At 41.1% G+C, this 22415-nt stretch overlaps 1 protein-coding gene across 4 annotated transcripts in view; it reads left to right on the top strand.

The window, feature by feature from the left end:
• CAST (calpastatin) overlaps positions 1-22415 on the top strand; it is a 133171-nt gene that overhangs the window by 77010 nt on the left and 33746 nt on the right. For all 4 annotated transcript variants that reach the window (XM_063453676.1, XM_063453677.1, XM_063453678.1 and 1 more), the window contains 8 exons: positions 12291-12335; positions 13439-13480; positions 13638-13682; positions 15176-15220; positions 16557-16607; positions 17408-17518; positions 21827-21937; positions 22323-22388. In XM_063453676.1, the coding sequence (XP_063309746.1) occupies positions 12291-12335; positions 13439-13480; positions 13638-13682; positions 15176-15220; positions 16557-16607; positions 17408-17518; positions 21827-21937; positions 22323-22388 (516 nt within the window). The remainder of the gene's footprint in view (positions 1-12290; positions 12336-13438; positions 13481-13637; positions 13683-15175; positions 15221-16556; positions 16608-17407; positions 17519-21826; positions 21938-22322; positions 22389-22415) is intronic.

The following is a 22415-nucleotide window of genomic DNA, read 5'->3' as shown; positions in this document are numbered from 1 at the left end:
AATTCATGAAAAAATCTCAAGCGTCTAGTGCAAAATCTATAGGTTTCCTGACATTTATTTTAGGCCTTTGTGATGTTAGAAAAAAATAGATGTTCTAATAATTTAAATGTCAAATCTTCCTTGTCACCTATGAACTGCCCACGCCATTGTATTCGTTTATGGTTCTATTAGGCCCTCGTTCTAGGTCAAGCCTCCCCAGACCTCACTCAGTAGAACTGCTAGTGCAAAGGTTTCATTTCCACATTAAGCATATACATTTCATCCACATTTAGCTAGGAGTCAAGCCTTAGGCACCATAACCACTGTATAAGTGCTACTTTAATTTCACTACAGTTGACGGTTTAGTGATTAAACCCCTTGGTGTCTCCGCTGCCTTTTCCTTTTAACACTGTATGTTTAAGAGCAGTATAATCGGACCCTGTAATTATTATTATTTAGAAAACGCCAACAAATTCTGGAGCTCTGTACAATAGGTGGACTAACAAAAAATATTAGCAGGAAGACAAGTTAGATGTTCAGGAACAGAAGATGCTGAGGGCCCTGCTCTAACCAGCCTACATTCTATGTGGAGTGGGGGTAAAGGGACACTAGGCCACTGATACTGAGTTGATTGGCTATATATAAAGAAATTATGATAATGGTTCAAATACACCATTGCTACCAGTCTGCCAAGCCCTGCTCATTGTGTTATAATTCTAGACACAGCCTGGGGGAACCATTGTTTCTTGCAAATCCCAGGTATCTACAAACATACATGCAGAGACCAGGAAGTGTATCCAATAGATTATTATTATTATTATTATTATTAATATCATCATCACCATTTATATAGCGCCAACAGACTCCGTAGCACTTATGAGGGGGGAGATTTAACTATAAATAGGACAATTCCAAGAAAACTTACCCTGCTCAAAAGAGCTTACAGTCTATAGATCTCTACGAAGTAAATATTTATTAAATATATAGTTCAGTTCTATTTTTTTTTGGGGGGGGGGGATATATATTTTTATTAAAATTATATATAATTATTATTGTTTGTTTTAAAAGCTGTAAAGCACACCGTAGAACAAGCTACAAGTAGTTTCACTGATAAAATACATAAATTAAACTACTCTTAACTTGCGAAGCACCTTCATTCAAAGGAAAAGTTACATTGGTGATTTACTGCACATACATGCTGTTTACTATCTTGTAATTGTTGGAGTGAATGTATACTTCCCCTCTACCAGCACAGAGTGAGGTTGGGCAGTGGATATTGTTCAGTCAGCATCAGCAATTTGCTTATTAACTCTACTGGATTCCCTTACAAAACTCAGAATTAAATTAAGTTAAATCCAAATTGGAAAAACGAGTTTAATGTAGCTTATTTGGAAGAAAAAAAACTCAGCCGTAGGCACAACTTAGCTATTTTTGCCTCTGTTTTGCTATTAACTGTTCTGTTAACATATAGGACTTACAGTAAAAATGATTACATATATTTTTTTAAAGGGCCTGAATTCTCTTTTTGCCAAACTGCCCAAGTCTTTAAGGCATAACCTTTAGATTGAGCTGTACTGGTCATGGTGCTTAAAGTGCCCTTTTAAGTTTAAGTCTTTGATGGTCCATGCACTTTTTAGTGATTAGGAAAGCAAAGTGGGACAGGATGGATTTGGGTCCAAAAGAGGGACTGTCCCTGCTAAATAGGGACACTTGGGAAGTGTGACTTTTTGCTAGGCAGTATTTTGAAGCCCTGCCAGACTGGATGAAGAACTATTGTGTGTTCTGGAAAAATAGTAAAAAAAAAAAAAAAAGCAAAACCCTGGTTAGCAGGTATGTTAAACCATTCCGATCGTATGTCCCACCTGGTGGGACATATGAGTAGCATACCAGTTTGACAATCGTACGGCTCACCCAGAGGGACAAAACATTGGAATTCATTCAAGTCCGAATGCCCCTGGTCCAGCAGAAATAACCTGGGACCATCTGTGGGCATTTAGACTGCAAAATTCAGACATTGGTCTCAAGATTGACCATTTTCCAGATTTTGTAATACAGGCTCTGATTTACAGACAGTACAGATTGGAGTTTAGCCTGTCCAGATTTGCTTGTGAGAATGACTGATTGAAAAGCGGACGCTGCATATTACTGAATGAGAGGCACTCGTTCTGTCGAAATAACAGAATTTCAACCTTGCTTACCCTTATCAAATCGAAAAGTCACACGTTTGGTTGAGATTTGGTCAGTTTAACTGAATTTTGCTAATCCACACAGCATTCATTCCTTATTGATTAACATTGTTTGGATGGCAGGCGTTGGCTTTAATTGAAGATGTGTAGTTAAATAAAAACAGCTTAACTTTTAATTCTTATAAAAATAAAATAAAAAAAGAAACCCCATACAAAACAGGGGGTAGTGAGGTACTAGAGTTCCAGCTAAGCCTTCTTTAGGCCCCTGACTGGCTACCTTCCTTTCCCTGGGGCGATATGATTAATTTCTTTGTATGTTATTTTTATATATTTTCATGGGTGGATAAGGAACAGATATGGCTCTAGGCTAGGGCATAATAACCACACAGACATTTATTTTTCGTCTCTTTGCTGAGGGATATTCTCCTTTTCTCTCTCCTATTCTATTCCCCATATGTTCTCATTGAGGGTCTGGGGTAGGTAAATGCCGCTGGGGAAATTTCAAATTTCAGAATATTCCTTCCAGAGCTCACGACTACTGCTGATTCAGTGAGGCTCTTTTCACCTATTGAAAACCAAAGCCATTATCAGGACTGTTAGTGGTGTTCAGGCCACCTGTAGAACTATGTGTGCCCCACATACAGAGGGTCCTAGCAAACTAAAAATAATAACATAAAAGATGGGAAATGATCACAACGTGGGCCTGGGATAATTCTCCTTGTGCCCCATAATTAATCTCTCCCTGTGTATTTAATGATGCAAAAATCTGTCATTCACTTTATTAGGGATACAAATGTTCAATGGAAACTATGGAAACCCCTTCCAGGGTTAGGACAGCGCACCTACACCACTTCAATGAGATAAAGTAGTCTGCATGCCCATAGTGTCACTTTATGTGGAAAGGGGGAAATTGTGATAGAATGAACGCTTGGCAAAAGGGCCTTGGTCCTTAAGGGGTTAAGATTTTGGACATCTTATTGTCAAGATCTGGCCAGAGTTAGAGTGCCTGGGCTGGAGTGATTGACAGCATGGCTCTGACTCCAAGCCAGTGGCTGTGGTCCAGTCCTCTGTTGCCTAGTTACAGGGAGGAGAAGGAAGGAGAGGGAAGGAATGAGCTTGGAGTCATCTTCAGGAAGCAGCATGGTCTGTGAGAGAGTGTATATAAAATAAATAGTAATTAATGCAGACTAATATCATTACTGAATATATGGATATATAATATCATCCCACGGCACTGCCCAGGGCAACTTGAGAAGTCACCTTTAAAATATGTCATTGTGTTTTTTTCTTGAACTGAGAAATGCTAAGACTGGCTAAATATAATGGGAAATTTTAATTTATATAGCAAGATTTAACAATTGTAGTAATGTGTTTTTTCTGGGTTTTATTGTTGTGGAATATTGTGATTGTATAGTTGTAAACACCAACTCTCATAACACTCACACACACACCACACTAAACTTGTTTTTATTTTTAACAACTGATTGTACAGACTGATGCATATTGATGACATTGTTGCTGTTTTGGTATGCGTGTGCGTATAGGTATAGGTGTGTCGCCTTGAGGTTTTGTAAGGTCATTGTTGTTTGCTTTTGGGCTGAAGCCCCTGTTGTTTTGTGACTCTGGTTGATGCTCTGAGCCAATGAGCTAGCCATACATTAAAGGCCTTGGGTCGGGAGAGCGAGCGGAATTAAATGTCATCTTCTCACTTAATGGAGGCAAGGGACAGCGCCTGTCGGACCCCAGTTAAGAAGTCTAATCGTAGTGGTTATGGTCCTTGAATGTTCTTTCAGAACTACATCAATAAGAGAACATGTGAAATCTTGTCTGTAAGATGTTTATTTATGAAGGTAAAATGAGGTCTAATAGATCTGTCAAGCAGTTTAATTTTGATAAGAATGTGTTTTTTACCATAAAGTAAAGCAAATCTATACCTTGGGACATGTTCATTTACAAAGACTATGCTGCGAGGGGATTACATACCTGTGACATCCCAGGATGGATATCAGAGGATCTCAGTATGGGGCACTGCTCGCTTTCAGCCCTCAGTGTCTCAGTTAATTTAGTAAATGGGAGAATAGCATTTAGCACCTTCTTTCCAATGCCTGGGGCCGGATTCTGTGACGAGGGAGATGCTAATCACTATTAAGTGAATAAGAGTTTTCCCTATGGACTTCATTAGATGAATTCAATGCTAAAATTGGCATAGCATAATTTTTACCCATGCAAGAAATGTATCTTATTTTATTGTTTTCATACTTTTATTAATTTTGCCGGATGAAATAATTATTTAGTGTAATGTGTAAATGCATGTGCTTCTGGTGTGATGTTATTTAGGTAATCCGAGTCTGGATGCTACACACAAGGATTATTTAACGGATTTCATTCTTGGAGCAGGTCAATTTTAAATACTACCAGGATGCCATTTTCAAACCCTGCCGGGCAGAATGCATAAGTACCCTGCAAAAAATAAATCTATATATATATATATATTCAGAAGTCCCTTCTTTAGTCCTGTTCTGTGAGCCTGTGTGGCATACCACTTAACAGCTAAGTTGTTGCTGCTTGTAAACATTTACACATGGCGTGGTGGACAGGATAGCCCTCACAGGGCAGAAGTTTAATGGGCGGTCGTCCTGGTGGGGTGCCATTGTATGACAGCGCCTTGATGAAAGTAACTCGGCTCAGACATTCGAGCCATTCTTCTTCCAGTTTTTTCCTGTGCTGCTCGTATGTTTAGAATAGCCATGTAGTTTAAAAGGTATTTTGCATGAAGCACCTCCACACAGTCCAACTTGTCTTGTTGCAACTACTTGTTTGTTAGTATTGTTGTACTGCACTGTGGAATAAGTTGGCACTATATAAATAATTGTAATAATAATGATGGTGATGATAATGAAGCAAAGTTCTAAATGGTAACAAATGATACTTTCCTTCAAGTGGAAGATGTTTTAAATTTGCTGTTATTTTTTTTTGATGACCCGTTTTAATGCATTTCTGACTTGTCGCATTGTGGAGACTTTGTACCGTTGCCTTTTATCTCATCTTAATGTTTGAGACAATTTTTTTTTAGATAAACTCGTGGAATTGGGTAAATTCTCCCAAGTCCGCTATGTTTTTATTTTTGCTGTTTTGACTTTAAATTTGAAATTGACTTTGATTTCACTTTGAAGACTCAATCTAATGAATAATAGATTGCGGTGGCAGAATGCAAACACTTCTATATAGCTCCCTGTGTCTGAATTTATTTATTTCACCCCTATAAATGTCCTAGATTTATACAGTACTTAAGGAAAAGTAGGTCAATGTAACAAGATTTGGCAATGGGTGGAGCTTAAATCAAGGTTCCTTATTAGTTACAAATCTAATTTACCCACAATCCACCAGTAAAATGAATCCCATATAAAAACAAACAGCCGACATCATGAGCAGTCGGGAACAAAATGGCGGCACCCAGATAATGAGATCTCCCCAAAGGATGCCCTGTGGCATGCTGGCATAAGCGTTCTGTATAAAAATAGCAAACTTGCAGCCATACCTCCTCCATCATTAAAGGAACACTATTGTCACCTAAATTACTTTAGCTAAATAAAGCAGTTTTAGTGTATAGATCATTCCCCTGCAATTTCACTGCTCAATTCACTGTCATTTAAGAGTTAAATCACTTTGTTTCTGTTTATGGATGGCTGTGCAAGTCACATGCAGGGAGGTGTGACTAGGGTTCATAAACAAAGGGATTTAACTCCTAAATGGCAGAGGATTGAGCAGTGAGGCTGCAGGGGCATGTTCTATACACCAAAACTGCTTCATTAAGCTAAAGTTGTTCAGGTGACTATAGTGTCCCTTTAATAAACAAGCTGCTGTGTTTATACGCTGCATCCTGCTAACAATTTTATGGAGTGGTTCTTAAAATGTCTCACTCAGAAGGTTATTCGCTAAATTGCAAATTATAGTGAATTTCTAATTCTAGATCAAAATTGCTGAAGTGAATGTTCCTCAACTCATCGTTGTTTTCAGTCGAGCTAATTTGGCCTAAAATTTTAAATTCATGAGTTAGTCCCAACAATTAACACCTTTTCAGTAAATCACCATTTCAATATGCCATGTTTATCGCTTAACCCTATTAGTGTATTTACATATCTGTACTCCTAACGCTACAGTTCTGATGCCCCTTGTTATGTCATTCCACCTTTGTGTGAAAATAAAAAAATGAATTAAATCGAATAACTCGCCTTTTTCCCAACGCCAAATCTACCTCGGCGCTGCGTCGCCTATAGGTTGACGGGCCAATCCACTTCCCCTTATAGGATAGACTTGGGGTTCGTAGGTGCATTGAAGCACTGTGCATGCAGTTGTGACGTCACTATATGTTACGATATGAGAACTGGGAAGTACGCTAAGCAAATTAATTTATCCTTAGTAGGGGAAAAATTATCTAAGTAAAATGAAAAGGGAACTATCGCCTCAGCAATATCAAAGAAGACCAGAAGTAGTGTTTGTGATGCCAAGGGATTCCTGGTTTCATAGCAAATACAGTGTCTACGTGGTTATGGTGCTTAGAGTGTGTCTGTAACAGTGCAGAGCAAACAGTTTTGTTATAAAGGGTGCATACACAGCATAGCGTGATTATATCATAACTCAGCATTACTCAACAGAGCAACAGGAAAATCATTCATATTGAGTGTGTGAGCGAGCACCTACCCTTAAAGGTAGGGCTATGATCGCATTGCAGCAGCCGCAGAGCAGGGTGACTAATGGGGATATGTGATGTAAAAAGAAATACGAAACAGACTGACTGTTTTTAATTATAGGAGAGCAGCTCCCCCTGTTATAGTGTCAGCATCAAGTACTTGTGTCAACGTCACCGTGTACGGTGGGGTTGTGTGTTACATGATGGCAGATGAGTGGAACATGTTTAAACTTCCAAAAAACAAACATGCAGAGCAGAGCGCCTCTGTCAGGCCTGGGTGTGCCTGCACTGCTAGGCCCCCTCCCATGCACTGTGAAAGCCATGAGTCACACAGCTTCTGTGCCTGTTGTTAGGCAACCATGTAATATTTTGTGTTTTGCGAAATAACCAGCACAGCAATGTCTGAATCCAGCCTTTCATCTACTCTTACTTTTTGTTGCTGTTTGTAAATATGAGTTTTTTTGGTGTAACTCTCATTGTTGCTGTGAATACCAATTACTTGTATATCTCCAACAAATTCTGCAGCGCAGGCTCCACTTGATAAGGGAATAATAATTAAACTCATTTAAGTGAATTAATTTCAAATTTAAGGCCAGAGTAGACTAACTGAAGGCATAGCTGACTTAGATATATTTTCCATTTCGGCTATTTTGGCCTTAAATTTGAAATTCACTTTGAATTCTCACTTTAGTAAATAAACCTGTCAGTTTCACAGATATATATATATATATGTGTGTAGAATGTAGATAGTTAGAAACCAAATTGCAATATTTAGACCAAAATAGCTGATTCTGAAAAAGTCTTCTTCATCTCTGCTGTTTTTACCTAAATGCTTTTCAGTGAATAAATCCCATAGTTGGGTGATATTTACTTAAGTGGGATCTAATGAGAATTTACCAGGAAATTGTGTATTTTAGGGCAACACACCAGAATTGGAAACATTTCTGCAGTTCCAGGCTGATTTCCTTTCTATACAGTGCTTGTTTTATTGAACACACTCAGCATGTGTTTAGAACTCTCCTCACGATTAGGTTTGCCAGTTCCTCAATGTTTTCCTGGACAAACATCCTATATACATATTAAAAGCAGCACATGAAGAATGCTGCCCTGCAGTATGCAGCATTCATGTACAGAGGGTTCCTCAATGACTCATTCATTCCTCAATCTTTATTCTTCTATCGAGCTGCAAATCAGTATTTATGTGTTCAGGAAAACATGCTGGATATGCATTTCTATCTGTACTCTCAAAGGGTTACTCCAATCACCATCACCACAACAGCTTGCTGAAATGGTTATGTAAGGAGTACTCTGGCCCGGTTCCCCGATAATGGAGCGCACCATTTAGCAACGATTTGCTCGCCAAATCTACCTCGGCGCTGCGTCGCCTATAGGTTGACGGGCCAATCCACTTCCCCTTATAGAATAGACTTGGGGTTCGTAGGTGCATTGCAGCACGTAGGTACTGTGCATGGGTACCTGCTGGTCTTCGATGAAGAGCCACGGCCGTCGCCATTCATTGGCTGGAAGCATCTCTGACAGCTCTCCGCCAATGAATGCAATGCTGTGCAATGAAAGTTAGACATTATCCAGCCTGTAACTCAAGTTCAGGGCCGGCTAATGAAATCCCAATAATTCTGCCGCTGGAGTTACACCTCTGGCAGCAAAGGAGTTAAATGCTGCACGTACAGACTCCAGGCACCAGGACTACTTCAAATCACTCATGTGGTCATGGTGTTTGGAGTAACCATTTAAAGCTCCCATGCCCCTTTACCGGCTATTGCTATGGCACACCGGGTGGAGAACATGGATTTCATCCACAATTGTATGACCAAGAGATTCCCATAAGCCTCTTCAGCTGTAGTTTTGTAGGTATCCTGTCAGGCCTTGGGCATAATTTGTGACCCAGATTTTGTCACCTTTCCACTTTAATAGAATTATGTAAGGGTTGCACACTGATGGAAGTCTGTACTGTTTTATTGTTTGGAAGAGGAGGGGTTAACCCATACCACAGATATTTAAAGTGCCTGCGATGCCCAAACTCGCTCAGGTTGCCTTCCATAAATGGTTTGCGGGAATGTCTGAACAAGTATAGAAAGTTTACATTTCATACACATTTTTTTCAGAACTATTGTACAATTTATGGAACAGCTTGGAAAGAAAGAAATAAACTTGTTTGTGTGTGTTTTGGTTTTGTTTTATAACCTTTTTGAAATGCATGCTGAATATTTATTACACCTTATCAGTTTAACTTAATGCCTTTTTAATTCCCTTTAAAAAAAAAAAAAAAAAAAAACTTCTTAATTGAGGCCACAATCTAGCTAAGGCACACAGAAAATAAGGGTTTTCCCTCTTCCAGAACGCTCTGTGTGTTTGCCAGAATTTCTTTACCGCAGTCAGCTGTTTGCCTGTTGTGTACAAAGGGGGTTTATTCACTAAGTAGTAAATTAAAAACTAAATGCAAAATGCACACTAAAATGGCCAATCTGTCACTTTGACAGAGAATTGCTGGGAAATCAGAGTGGATGTTAAATCTAACACCCACACAGCCAAACTGAACACAGAATGGGCTTTGATAATTTGTCTAATTCAGCTATTTGTCCTTAAATATGTAATTAACTTTGAATAAACATGAAAGTTCTCACTTTTAGTGAATAAACCTGAAAACGTATCGGTTATTTTTTTTTTTTGGCAAATAAATGACTTGCTGAATCTGGTTTTCATTGTGTTTTTGTTAAACACAAATATAGTGATTTGATTATTTTTAAGTTATTCCTTTGGTTGTAAACCTGTATTTCACAGTTTGCAGTGTGGATACATAGCTCTGTTACCCATGTGTTGTGTTGTTTGGATTGAAGGGGTAAGATTTTTCAACTGAAGAATTCAGGTTTATCTTATGGGAGCTGCAGCTACCCCTAACTAGGTAACCCTCTGCCTATTGAATCTGTAATTGAAAGTTTCGCAATCTTGGCTGATTGGCTGACGTGAGAGCACTTTTGCCATCATTTCAATCAGTTGTGAGTGGCTCAGAGTGTAAAACCACATGTATCTTAAAGGGACACTATAGTCACCAGAACAACTACAGCTTATATTTGTTCTGGTGAGTATAATCAATCCCTTCAGTCGTTTTGCAGTAAATATGTTTTTTTCAAGAAAAATGCTGTGTTTACATTACAGCCTAAGGATACCTCCACTGGCCACTGGCTACTAGAGGTGCTTCCTGGGGCAGTGCTATATAATGTGCAGCACTTCCATTCAATGTCTTCACCCTCTGCAATGGCGACGCTGAACTTTCCTCATAGAGATGCATTGATTCAATTAATCTCTAGGAGTAGATGCTGATTGGCCAGGGCTGTGTTTGACTTGTGCTGGCTCTGCCCCTGATCTTCCTCATTGACCGTCTCAACCAATCCTATGGGAAAGCATTGTGATTGGCTCAGAGAATCACTTCTGGTGACGTCAGCCAAGCACGCAGATCAGAGGCAGATCAGAGGCAGAGCCAGCAGGTGCAGACTTGAATAAAAGTAAGATTTTACTATATTTAGGGGGAGAGTTGTGGAAGGGGGAGGGAAGGCAGGGGATCTAGATACAGGTTTGTGTTCCTGACCCAATAGTGTTCCTTTAAGTAGTACACTCCAATTTACACAATTCACAATTCATGCAAAATAAAAATGATTAGTTATATTGTTAATAAAGCCTTGAGCTCTAGTACATCCATTTAATTAACTATTGCTATTTAGGAAGTCTTGCTGCGGCATAGACAGCATGATATTTTCATTGATCACAATTCTACACAGGCGTTCAGTTAAAGTGGTTGAGAATGCAACTTAAATCAACTTTAACTCGTATATTTGTGGTGGAAAGTGCATTTTAAACAATAATCCCTCTTCTCTGTGAAAGCCAGTTGAATATTTTTTTCCCCCAATATTCAAATTCAACTGTATTACTGTGCAGTGTACATACAAGGACAATGATATACAGTTAGCTAAGCAGAAATACAGTAGCAATTAATAAAATCTACTATAAATAAGAATTTATATTGTAAAACTTAGCAGTCCTTTCTTAATGCTATACTACCAAAAAAAAAAATAGAATCCCTCCATCATTAATAAAACACCATAACAGCCTAATAATACATATAGACATTACACATTAGTGTCTCCAATATAATACAGTCCAACTCTTTAACCTATAAAGCCCACTTCATATAACTTTTCATTCTCATTTGCAGAATTTAACCTGTCTTGAGAGTTTTTCTCCTGGGTTTTCTCAGTCCCATATAAAAGTTATAAGGGCAAACTCTTTCACTATGGAATCTGCAGAGATTTCCTCAATCAGTCCCATAAAGAGACCCCATTATATGTCGGCAGATTATGTGTGTGCGATGGTTAAGTGTGTGCGCTTGCTTGTGTTTCACTGAAGGGCTCTTTATACTGGTGGCTTTTACGGGAAGAAAAGAGGGTCTTAATATATGTGCATAAGAAGATAAATTACAGACACATTAATGTACTTTTTGTTTATTTAATGATTGTGTGACCGTTTTCTTGCTGGGACTCCAGTTGGTTCCTCTGGCATATTTTTATGGTATGCTCGACAAAAACAACATTTCTGTTCTAGTGTAAGTCTACATAAAACACAGGGTATTGAACGGGTTAAACATAATGTGTAACACAACTAAAGCATTACTTCCAAAACTTCACAAGAGGGTACATTTTTTTAAAATAATTTTAAAACGCCTTATTTACAATGACCTGTGCTTCGGTTAACGCCCAGCAAGGAAATAAACATTGCCCACGTCACAGGTACCAAATAAACAAAAATACAGTAATCGTGCAGACGGAGGGGTGTAGAATTGCCCTACAGGGATCATGTTTTGGAACAAGACTGTCTAAATTTAGATTGCTTTGTCTCTGTGTTTCCCCTTCTCCAACTGCATGAGTAGGTTTATTCTCTTAATAGTTAAAAACTGAATTGGAAAAAAAACCTCCAGCTAGTCCTTGAGTCACAGTGTGGTTATTTTGGGAAAAATTGAGCAGTTCTGTAGTTCTGTTCTTAATTCCAGACATTTCTGTGGTTATTGAATAAACCTCCACAGATATCTCCCAGCAATATCACTAGATACCAGACGTGTAGTTTTTTTGTTTTTTTCTTTACCATTTTAGTAGTGCTTGTATTACTCGCTAATTACTGAATTGTAGACAATTGCAAAATTGAGGTTAAAACGGGCAAACTGTCAGTATAACGGAGGTGGAGAATGTTTCCAAAACTTTTATCCTAAATGTTGCAGTTGTATTCCAGTTTGATGATTATTGAATAGACCCCTGTGAGATGACCCGCAACAGATTGTATGTTAATGCATAAATAAGACAAACAGAGAGAGACTTGCATTACAAGCTGTATATCTGTAACGACATGTAATATTTCTATGTTCTCTGCAGGCACAGCCATCACAAGATAGGACCATGAAACCAGCAGATCAAAAGGTAACATCAGCACCATTGGTTCTTAAAACTGTCAATAATACATTAATATGTTATGTTGCCAGACTTCAGAAGAAATGATATATAATACTGTATCTCTGGAAAAACATATTATATGCTTTCAACAATAAGTATCTGCCAAGGTTCTAGTATCAATGAGGCTTCCTGGATTCTGTCCTCGAATAATAGAATGTGTAGGAACGAAGACTGTAGCCCATAGGTAGTTATACAGACACACACTTTATTCCATAACATGTGCACCATATTCAGGAATTCTCTTTAAAATATACGTTGAACCTTGGTCACCAAGTACTTTCACATCTGGAGAAATGCATTTTATTGATTTTAATCCTTTTTGTTATTTTTCAAATCTGTAACTGTTTGTTTGCAGGAACAGCCTAAGGGGAATGTTTTCTGTAATAATACAATAACATAAATAAAAAAATAATGGTTGATCTCCCTATTATATTCTTCTATTGGTGTTTGTGCTAATTAATAAGGAGGTGGTCTTAATAGGTCATTTGAAAATGTTTATTCTCCCCTTTTTCACACCTGTTTAAATTCTATTATGAGAACTTAGCAACCTAAGACTTTTATATCTTACGATGCTAGAAGCTACCTGGCCCTATTCATTATCACTGCAGTGATTTGCCAAAATTGCTGCAGTTATATTCTCACACATGTAATATTCTAGGTAGGAAGCCATGGTAACGTCTGTGGTCTATTCCAGTGGTTCTCAAACCAGTCCTCAAGACCCACCAGCAGTCCAGGTTTTGTTAGTATCTCCATTGGAATAAAACAGGGAAATGCATAAATCCTGGACTGTTGGTGGGCCCTGAGGACTTGTTTGAGAACCGCTGGTCTCTTCTATTGTAATGCTTTCTAGGAAAGAGCTTGTGCGTTAGTGTCAATTGTTGTGTTCTCGAAAACACATCAGTAAAGCTACAATGCAATGTTTTTTCAGGTTCACCCTTTAGTGATTTTCAATGAGAGAGCATGTGCAGTAGTGACAATTCTTTCTAACATGAATGAATCTACTTGGCAAATTATATTGTGCAATTTTATGTCACTGTACCTACAATGTATATTTTTCTGTTTGTTTGCAGGCTATACCTTCCCAAGAAAAGTCGACAAGACCATCAGATCATGTACGCTGCATGCCATTTAGAGGAATAGTTCCTCTAGTAAATGTATTACATTAGACCCTTTAACAGACACTACAGGCACATGCAGTTGTGTACGCCATAGTGGGTTCTGTCTGGCTTTATATTTTCAGTCCTGTTTACTGAGATATTTGTTTTTCAGGCACAGTCATCACAAGAAAAGGCCACAAAACCAGCAGATCCAAAGGTACCATAAGATGACATTTATTGGGCCCATCACCCTAATCAACTCAATGCATTGTTAAATAATAAAAATGGTGGATAGAATGTGTTAATTTCACGGCTTGCTTTAGATGTAAGTACCGTACTTAATGCTATTCTGTGACTGCAAGAATCAGATTACTTCTCTAAAGTACATTTGTAGCTATTAGTTTAATATAATGTGTTCAAGTTAAATTGGCTATGTGAATATCCTGTGAGCTCTATTTCGCTATTGTTATCTTTTGCTGCTTTCTACTGTTCTACTAGTTAAAGGGACACTCCAGGCACCCAGACCACTTCTGCTCATTGGAGTCTGGGTGCCAACTCCCACTACCCTTAACCGTGCAACTGTAATTATTGCAGTTTTTTATAAACTGTAATAATTACCTTGCAGGGTTAAGTCCTTCCCTAGTGGCTGTCTACTAGACAGCCACTAGAGGTCACTTCCTGCATAGCACAGATTATCTGTGCTAGAGCGTCGCTGGACGTCCTCATGCTGTGTGAGGACCTCCAGCGTCACTCTATTCCCCATAGGGAAGCATTGAAATTCATTTTCAATGCTTTCCTATGGGGTGCGCCAATGCACCTATGCTTTCCTATGGGGTGCGCCAATGCGCATGCGCGGCATTGCCACGCATGCGCATTGGGACTCCTCGGCCGGTGGGCGGGATCAGTCTCGCCCACCGGCCGACGGAGGAAGAAGGTGGAGCGGCGGGGGAGGAGCAGGCAGCGACGTGGGACATGTCGCTGCCTGAGGTAAGTGACTGAAGGGATTTTCACCCCTTCAGTAACCGGGTATTGGGGGGTGGGAGGGAGAGGGATTGTTTTCCTGGCAATGGAGATTCCCTTTAATAGGATACAATTGTGTATATATAGAAACTTTATAGATGCATCAAGTCCTATATATATTCATCTATTTGACTTAAGGGGATCCACACAGATATCTATTAGTGCCCACTCTAACAAACTGCCGCTGCCGAGTCAGATTACCCCTACTTATAAATGTAAAGGGCTTGGCCTGCAGTTGTGGGAGGGGCATAGTACCTATATAAACCCCCCTACTCACCTTCCTCCGTTCCGTACATTTTCTTAGCGACTCGCATGTCCCCACCCTCCACTCCCTCTATTTATACTTTCATTACACCTCATGGGTGGGCCCTCTTTTATAACAGGCCTACCACGTTGTCGGTTCCGGCACACCTCAACCGACTTATTTCCCTTTTTACTTCTATACGGCCTTATTTGACCCTCACACAACCACTTTTTAAAACACTTTGTTTGTCACTTTGCACATTCACATTGTTTTTACATTTTTACTGTGTGTTTTACGTCTCAATAATGGTTCAATAATGCTCGTGTTCTATTTTTATTGGAGGCTCTTTTTTTAGTGGTGCACCCTAGGTAGTACACCTTTTGTATTTTTCAGTGTTATAGAATTGGAGTGACCCAAAATCTAATTTGTATCTGTTTTGTTTATAGGCTCCGCCGTCAGAAGAAAAGACTGCAAAACCATCAGATCCCAAGGTAACTTACCATATATGCCATTAAAAAGACCCGTTCCCCTAGTAAAACTAGTAAATTAGACCATTTAAGGTCTAATGTACGCATACAAGTTATGTGCTGTTTATAGCTTTTAGTTCACTGTTTGTCTGTTTTTTTTTTTTTCCATATTTCTGCTCCACATCTTCCTATCCCTCCCATTTAGCAGCATATTCCTATTGACTCAAAAGTATGCAATAAAAACGTCTGTTGCTTTACAAAAATACTTAGTTCATATATTAAATGAATGGAACTAAAGGCAGTTGGGATATGTACAACACTCTCTTTGAAAAATACAGGATTGGCTGCAATGTTTCGGTCACTTCCTTGTGCTGTGAGCGCTCACTACAGATGCTGCAAATTCTGAGTGTGTGCAAGAAAAGAAGTCCTTTCAAATGTTAGTCCACTTTTATTTTGAAATTGATTTTTATTTTTTAATTGCAATAGCTTGGTGCATTACTATATAATGCAAGAAAACCAAACTAGGTTTGTATTTTCATTCACTTAGCAGCTTACATGCCCCGTTCTTCTTTTAGTATATATGTAAGGTGAATATTTACAAAGGGCAGCAGAATAACTGCATATCAATCCTATTCATTTTTAAAAAAATGTTTTTATTTTGGATGCCATGAACACGGTTTTACATAAAGAATGTTCTCATGGGCTTTGGATAGCAGAAAGATCACTAAACAAGCTTACGTACACTCCAGGCTGTTTAGTACTAGATCAATACTGTGACGGCAGCTGAAGTCTGTTTGCCTGGGGAGTACCATTAGCTCAAGGCTCATGGATTGGGCTATAGATCTTACCCATATATTTTCATGGCTCGGGCTCCTTGGCAGCTTCCTGGAAAGGAATCTAGCAGAGCAAGTAGTGACCTGTATAGAGCACACACACTGTACATGTGCTTGGAAAATCAGGGAGAAGTACTCTTAGTGAGGGCACTGCAGTTACAGAGCTCAATGTGCTGGGACATAATGACAGTGAGGCTCTTTGCACAATTACCAATGCAAGGAAAACAAGTTATGTTGCTTGGGGTGCCCTTTGGTCATCTCAAGGTTATTGAAGTCAAGTATGTGCCTGGAGTTGGACTTCAGAATGGTGTCTTCATTGCAGCCAGTGGGGTACCACCTGAGCAGCTTCCACATTAAAGCTAACCTCCCAGTTTCCCTGGCCCTGTGTGTTCTCTTAGAGAGCAGTGAAGGGTTATTCACAAACAGTACTAAGGCTTCATGTAACTTGGATCATATACAAACTAGTCATTATTTGTTTATTGGATATTATAAAGGTTAACTTTATTTATTTTAATCTATCCTTTTAGGCTCGACAAACATCAAAACCAGAACCGGCCAAGCCCGTGCAATCGACAAAGGTGAGATTAGTCAGCAGATGCTTTCTGGTCAGGCCTTCCTGGCTTTATTTGTATTTATATATCTCATGGGTGTGTCAAGTAACTTTTACATTTGGCTAATAGAATACATATCTATCTATCAGGTTTTTATCTATTAGCCAAACCTAAAAGTTACTTGGCACCACAAACGGGAGTGTCCAGCGCATTCTTTATTTTATATATTTATTTTATTTACGTTTTGTCTCCAGTATAAAGTGTAAGTTTTTGCCAATAGCGAGAGAACAAGTGAAACTCTTTACAGATATGTGGTGAGCATGATGAAGATTCTGGTGGCACTTAGCACAATATGATGACCCATTGTCTGTCCATTGGGTCAGATTAGTACTTAACATGGATAAAAACCACCAGACCAGACCCCTCTTTTGGAATCAATAAAAAATTTAAAATCCTACGGTTGTGCAGCTTATTGCCAACAGGCATGTGTCTAAACCGTCTTCGCCAATCCCAACATTTTCTGTCATTTACAAATTTGGAGGATCAGTGAATAATTGTTTTGAGGATTGGATCTTCATCACACTAGCTTAAATGATTTTCAACACAATTTAAGTTGAGGATTGTTTTTCATTGTTCAGCAATCTGTGAATTCCTCAGGATGGTGCTCAGTTATAGCCTTCAAGGTGACCCAAGGTGAGCTAAATTGCCTTTTAAAACCTGTGTGATTGATGATAGGATTTGCCTAACTGTTTATTTCGAAGGGGTTACGTTTTAACTTTCAATACTTACATTGCACTATGTTCTATGATTATTTTTATTTTGTGTAGCCAAAAAGTACGACCACCACTACATCAGCAACATCAAAGCAAAGTATCACAAAGCCAGCTTCCAAACAAGACTCAAAGCCAGATCCTGGGAAGGAAAAAACAGGCAGCAAAGTAAGGTTCACAATGTATTCTTTTAGATTTAATTTATTTATTCTTAACTCAGTTGTTTATCTTTTTACCTGCATTTAACTAGAAAAGGTCTTACCTTACCACCAGCTGTCAGATTCCACTCTAGTTAAACTTAATAAAGGGCTACTCCAGACTGAGGGTGACTATTATTTTCATCAAACTATAAAGATAATTAAAATAAGCAAAAACGATACATTAAAAATAATGATATAAAAAGGCCTGCAGTTCCTGCCCTGGCTGTAAATCCTTAGGCTTTGCAGATTCGGCAGACACTAAGCACTGCTGATTCTATCAATGCATTATGTACACAGCAAGTGTTTCTGAGAGTTGTAGTTGGATTTACATATTTCTTCAACTCTTCGCAACCTCAGTCATATGTGCAGCAGTAAATTTAAAGGTAAACTTTTCAGATTGAGTCAAAGGAGTTGGAAGGGTGAGCTTATAGAAACTAATTTCATTTAAAAAAATAAATAAATAAATAACCACTAAAGCTCATTAACAAAAACAAATAACACCCAGGATGACTGTGTATAAATTCTAACCTACATATTACATGTAACAGGTCGGTGCCTGGTGTGTCTTCTTCCTGGGCATTTTTAGTGCACCAAGAGCTGTACAGCTGTATGCTATTTTCCAGGTGTTATTGCCACCTATCTTTAACCATTGATTACACCTCACCACGTAATATGACACTAGCTGAAGGTGTTATGTGTTTTTTTACTTAAATACAATACTTTAAACAATCAATCAAAAACAAAACTCCTTACTGTTGTATTTAACAGCCAGTGGAATAATGGCAGCATTGTTATCTCCTACGTTCTGGCAGGGGTCAGCTTAGATGTTCCGCATGAGGGCCGTATGATATGTCTGGAAATGGATGGAGAGCCGCCTTCATCTATACAGCTAAAAAAAAAAAAAGATAACAGATGGCTCCCTAATTTGGTATTATGTGGAATTGCCATATTTAAGGATAACAAATCAGGGAGCTATGTTATTAAACACACACATTCTCATGTTAATTTACATACACAAGCTCACACACACACACACAATCACTGACCCATACAAACACATTCCCATAGACACATGATATTTATTTAAGGGGTCCACCCAGACCAGTGGCGGATCCAGAGCCTGATCTCGGGAGGGGCACTTGTAGATTATTTAAATAAATAATCCAGACACAATAACCACTACAGCTCAGTTTAGTGGTTATAGTGCCAATAATGCCAAGACCCCCTCCCAGAGTAAGTAGTCAAACTGTTTAAGAACTGTTTGACAACTTACCTGAGGTCCTCTGGGGAATGGGGCTGTAGTAGGGCAGAGGAGCAGTGGTATGTGTGAGTGGTGCAATGTGTGAGGGGTGCAGTGTGTGTGTGTGTGTGTGTGTGTGTGTGAGGGGGACAGTGTATTAGCAGTGTGTGTGTGTGAAGGTTGCAGTGTGTACGTGAGGGCGGCAGTATATGTCAGGGGTGCAGTGTGTGTGTGGGTCAGTATGTGTGTGTGACAGTTACAGTGTGTGTGTGGGGCAATGTATGTGTGTGGGGGCAGTGTGTGTATGTGGGGGCAATGTGTTTATGGGGGGCAGGGGCAATGTGTGTGTATGGGGGGCAGGGGCAATGTGTGTATATGGGGGGCAGGGGCAATGTGTGTATATGGGGGGCAGGGGCAATGTGTGTGTATATGGGGGGCAGGGGCAATGTGTGTGTATATGGGGGGCAGGGGCAATGTGTGTGTATATGGGGGGCAGGGGCAATGTGTGTGTATATGGGAGGCAGGGGCAATGTGTGTGTGTGTGTATGGGGGCAGGGGCAATGTGTGTGTGTATGGGGGCAGGGGCAATGTGTGTGTGTGTGTGTGTGTGTGTGTATGGGGGGCAGAGGCAATGTGTGTGTGTGTGTGTGTGTGTATGGGGGCAGGGGCAATGTGTGTGTGTGTATGGGGGGCAGGGGCAATGTGTGTGTATGTGTGTGTATGGGGGGCAGGGGCAATGTGTGTGTATGTGTGTGTATGGGGGGCAGGGGCAATGTGAGTGTATATGGGGGGCAGGGGCAATGTGTGTGTATATGGGGGGCAGGGGCAATGTGTGTGTATATGGGGGGCAGGGGCAATGTGTGTGTATATGGGGGGCAGGGGCAATGTGTGTGTATATGGGGGGCAGGGGCAATGTGTGTGTGTGTATGGGGGCAGGGGCAATGTGTGTGTGTGTATGGGGGCAGGGGCAATGTGTGTGTGTGTGTATGGGGGCAGGGGCAATGTGTGTGTGTGTGTGTGTGTGTATGGGGGCAGGGGCAGTGTGTGTGTGTGTGTGTGTATGGGGGGCAGAGGCAATGTGTGTGTGTGTGTGTGTGTATGGGGGGCAGGGGCAATGTGTGTGTATGGGGGCAGGGGCAATGTGTGTGTATGGGGGGCAGGGGCAATGTGTGTGTATATGGGGGGCAGGGGCAATGTGTGTGTATATGGGGGGCAGGGGCAATGTGTGTGTATATGGGGGGCAGGGGCAATGTGTGTGTGTGTGTGTATGGGGGGCAGGGGCAATGTGTGTGTATGGGGGGCAGGGGCAATGTGTGTGTATGGGGGCAGGGGCAATGTGTGTGTATGGGGGGCAGGGGCAATGTGTGTGTATGGGGGGCAGGGGCAATGTGTGTGTATGGGGGGCAGGGGCAATGTGTGTGTATGGGGGGCAGGGGCAATGTGTGTGTATATCGGGGGCAGGGGAAATGTGTGTGTGTATGGGGGCAGGGGCAATGTGTGTGTGTATGGGGGGCAGGGGCAGTGTGTGTGTGTGTGTGTGTGTGTGTGTATGGGGGGCAGGGGCAATGTGTGTGTGTGTGTGTATGGGGGGTAGGGGTAATGTGTGTGTGTGTGTGTATGGGGGGCAGGGGCAATGTGTGTGTGTGTATGGGGGGCAGGGGCAATGTGTGTGTGTGTGTATGGGGGGCAGGGGCAATGTGTGTGTGTGTGTGTATGGGGGGCAGGGGCAATGTGTGTGTGTGTGTGTGTGTGTATGGGGGGCAGGGGCAATGTGTGTGTGTGTATGGGGGGCAGGGCCAATGTGTGTGTGTGTGTATGGGGGGCAGGGGCAATGTGTGTGTGTGTGTATGGGGGGCAGGGGCAATGTGTGTGTGTGTGTGTGTGTATGGGGGGCAGGGGCAATGTGTGTGTGTGTGTGTGTATGGGGGGCAGGGGCAATGTGTGTGTGTGTGTGTATGGGGGGCAGGGGCAATGTGTGTGTGTGTATGGGGGGCAGGGGCAATGTGTGTGTAGAAGAAGGATAGGGGGGGGGCTTTTTTTTTTTTTAATGTGTGTGTGGTTTTTTTTTTTACATTTAATTAAAATTAATATATAATTTATGTCCCCCCTCCCTTCTTACCTTTACTGGGAGGAGGGGGGACATCTTTCTTTCCCTGGTGGTCCCAGTGGGGATTCCCTGGTGGTCCCAGTGGTAGGAGTGAACTCTAGCCCACGCTCCAGGGCTAGAGTTCACTCTCGCGAGATTTGGAGCGTTGCTGTGGTAACCGCGGCAACGCTCCAAATCTCGCGAGAGGAGGACCCGGAGGAGCTGCTGGTAACAGCTCCCGGGTCCTCTCTCCCTCCCCTGCCGGTCGGCTGTCAGTAATGTGCCTGCAGACCGGGGAGGGAGATCACTGATCTCCCTCCCCGGTCTGCAGGCACAATGCAGGGCTGGCACTTGGGCAATGTCAGCCCTGCATTAGCCGGCAGGGGAGAATCTCGGGGGGGGCAATTGCCCCGTTGCCCCCCCCCCCTTGGATCCGCCACTGACCCAGACTCCCTACCTGTGCCTGCGAGAGCTGGAGTGGGTCCTCTCTCTGGGGTCCAGTGTTTGCTGCTGGGATTACTGTGCTCATACTGTGCAGTTTCCATGCATGCCTTGTAATGATTCCCGATTGTAGAGGGGACGTCACATCCAGACTGCCGGCACACTTCAGGGCATCTGTGCAAGAGGTGCATAGTAAGTACAAAGCCCACTCGACACCCATAAACTTTTACTCTCAACTACCATATTTGGACAGAGTAGTCACTTGCCTTGCAAATCCCTCAAAGCGTAGGGCAGTTTTTGCATCCCCCTCCTGGGCCAACTTCACGTTGGTTCTGCTCAGGGTCAGATTCCCATGATTTTACCATTAGCACTGTGGGCCACAAATTTACAGGTGGGCTTTAGAACGTTTAAAGCAAAAGGCAAACTATTCAATGTGCCCTATTAGAAGAAATGACGACGGAGAGGATAGTATTGAATTGATATGTTTTTGTGTTTTTTCTGTGATGCAGGTTTCGTCAGGAACTGTTGGTAAAGTAGCGGCTACAGCTGCTGCCGGGACTGTAGTTGCGGCTGCTGCTGTTGGAGCTGCATCTGCTGCAGCTGTTAAACAAAAGGATGAGGTAAGTAGCCCCACAATGCATCTTAACCTAATGTACTCAAGACTCTGCTGGAAATATGTCAACATAGGCAGTCCTTACTGTCCTTGCTGCTCTCCCTATTTTATAAATTTTATGTATTCCTAACCCATTGTACAGCGCTGCAGAGTTTGTTGGCATCTTATACATAATAATAATAAGACACTGAATGTCTGATGCAATATGTGGAATATTGTATCTGCTCTGTAAATCTGGTAAAATCCTCCCAATATGTGGCATGCTGTAAATCCCTTCCACGTTTCATGCGTTAGATTGGGAAGTAGGTTTTGTTGCTATGGGCAGGCAGTCATCTGAGAATCAGCAGTTTATTTTACCGTGATGTTTTCTGATGTTTTAAACCTGTTTTTAGGTTAAAGAGGAGAAGAAAGCAGTCAGTGCTGATAAAGTTTCTGCTGCTGCAGCTGCTCCTGCCAAGGTAAGATCTTGGAGACATTTTATGATG

The sequence above is a fragment of the Pelobates fuscus genome, chromosome 5, assembly GCF_036172605.1.
Source record: "Pelobates fuscus isolate aPelFus1 chromosome 5, aPelFus1.pri, whole genome shotgun sequence".
Taxonomy (NCBI): Eukaryota; Metazoa; Chordata; class Amphibia; order Anura; family Pelobatidae; genus Pelobates; species Pelobates fuscus.
This window is presented reverse-complemented; position numbering and strand designations above follow the sequence as displayed.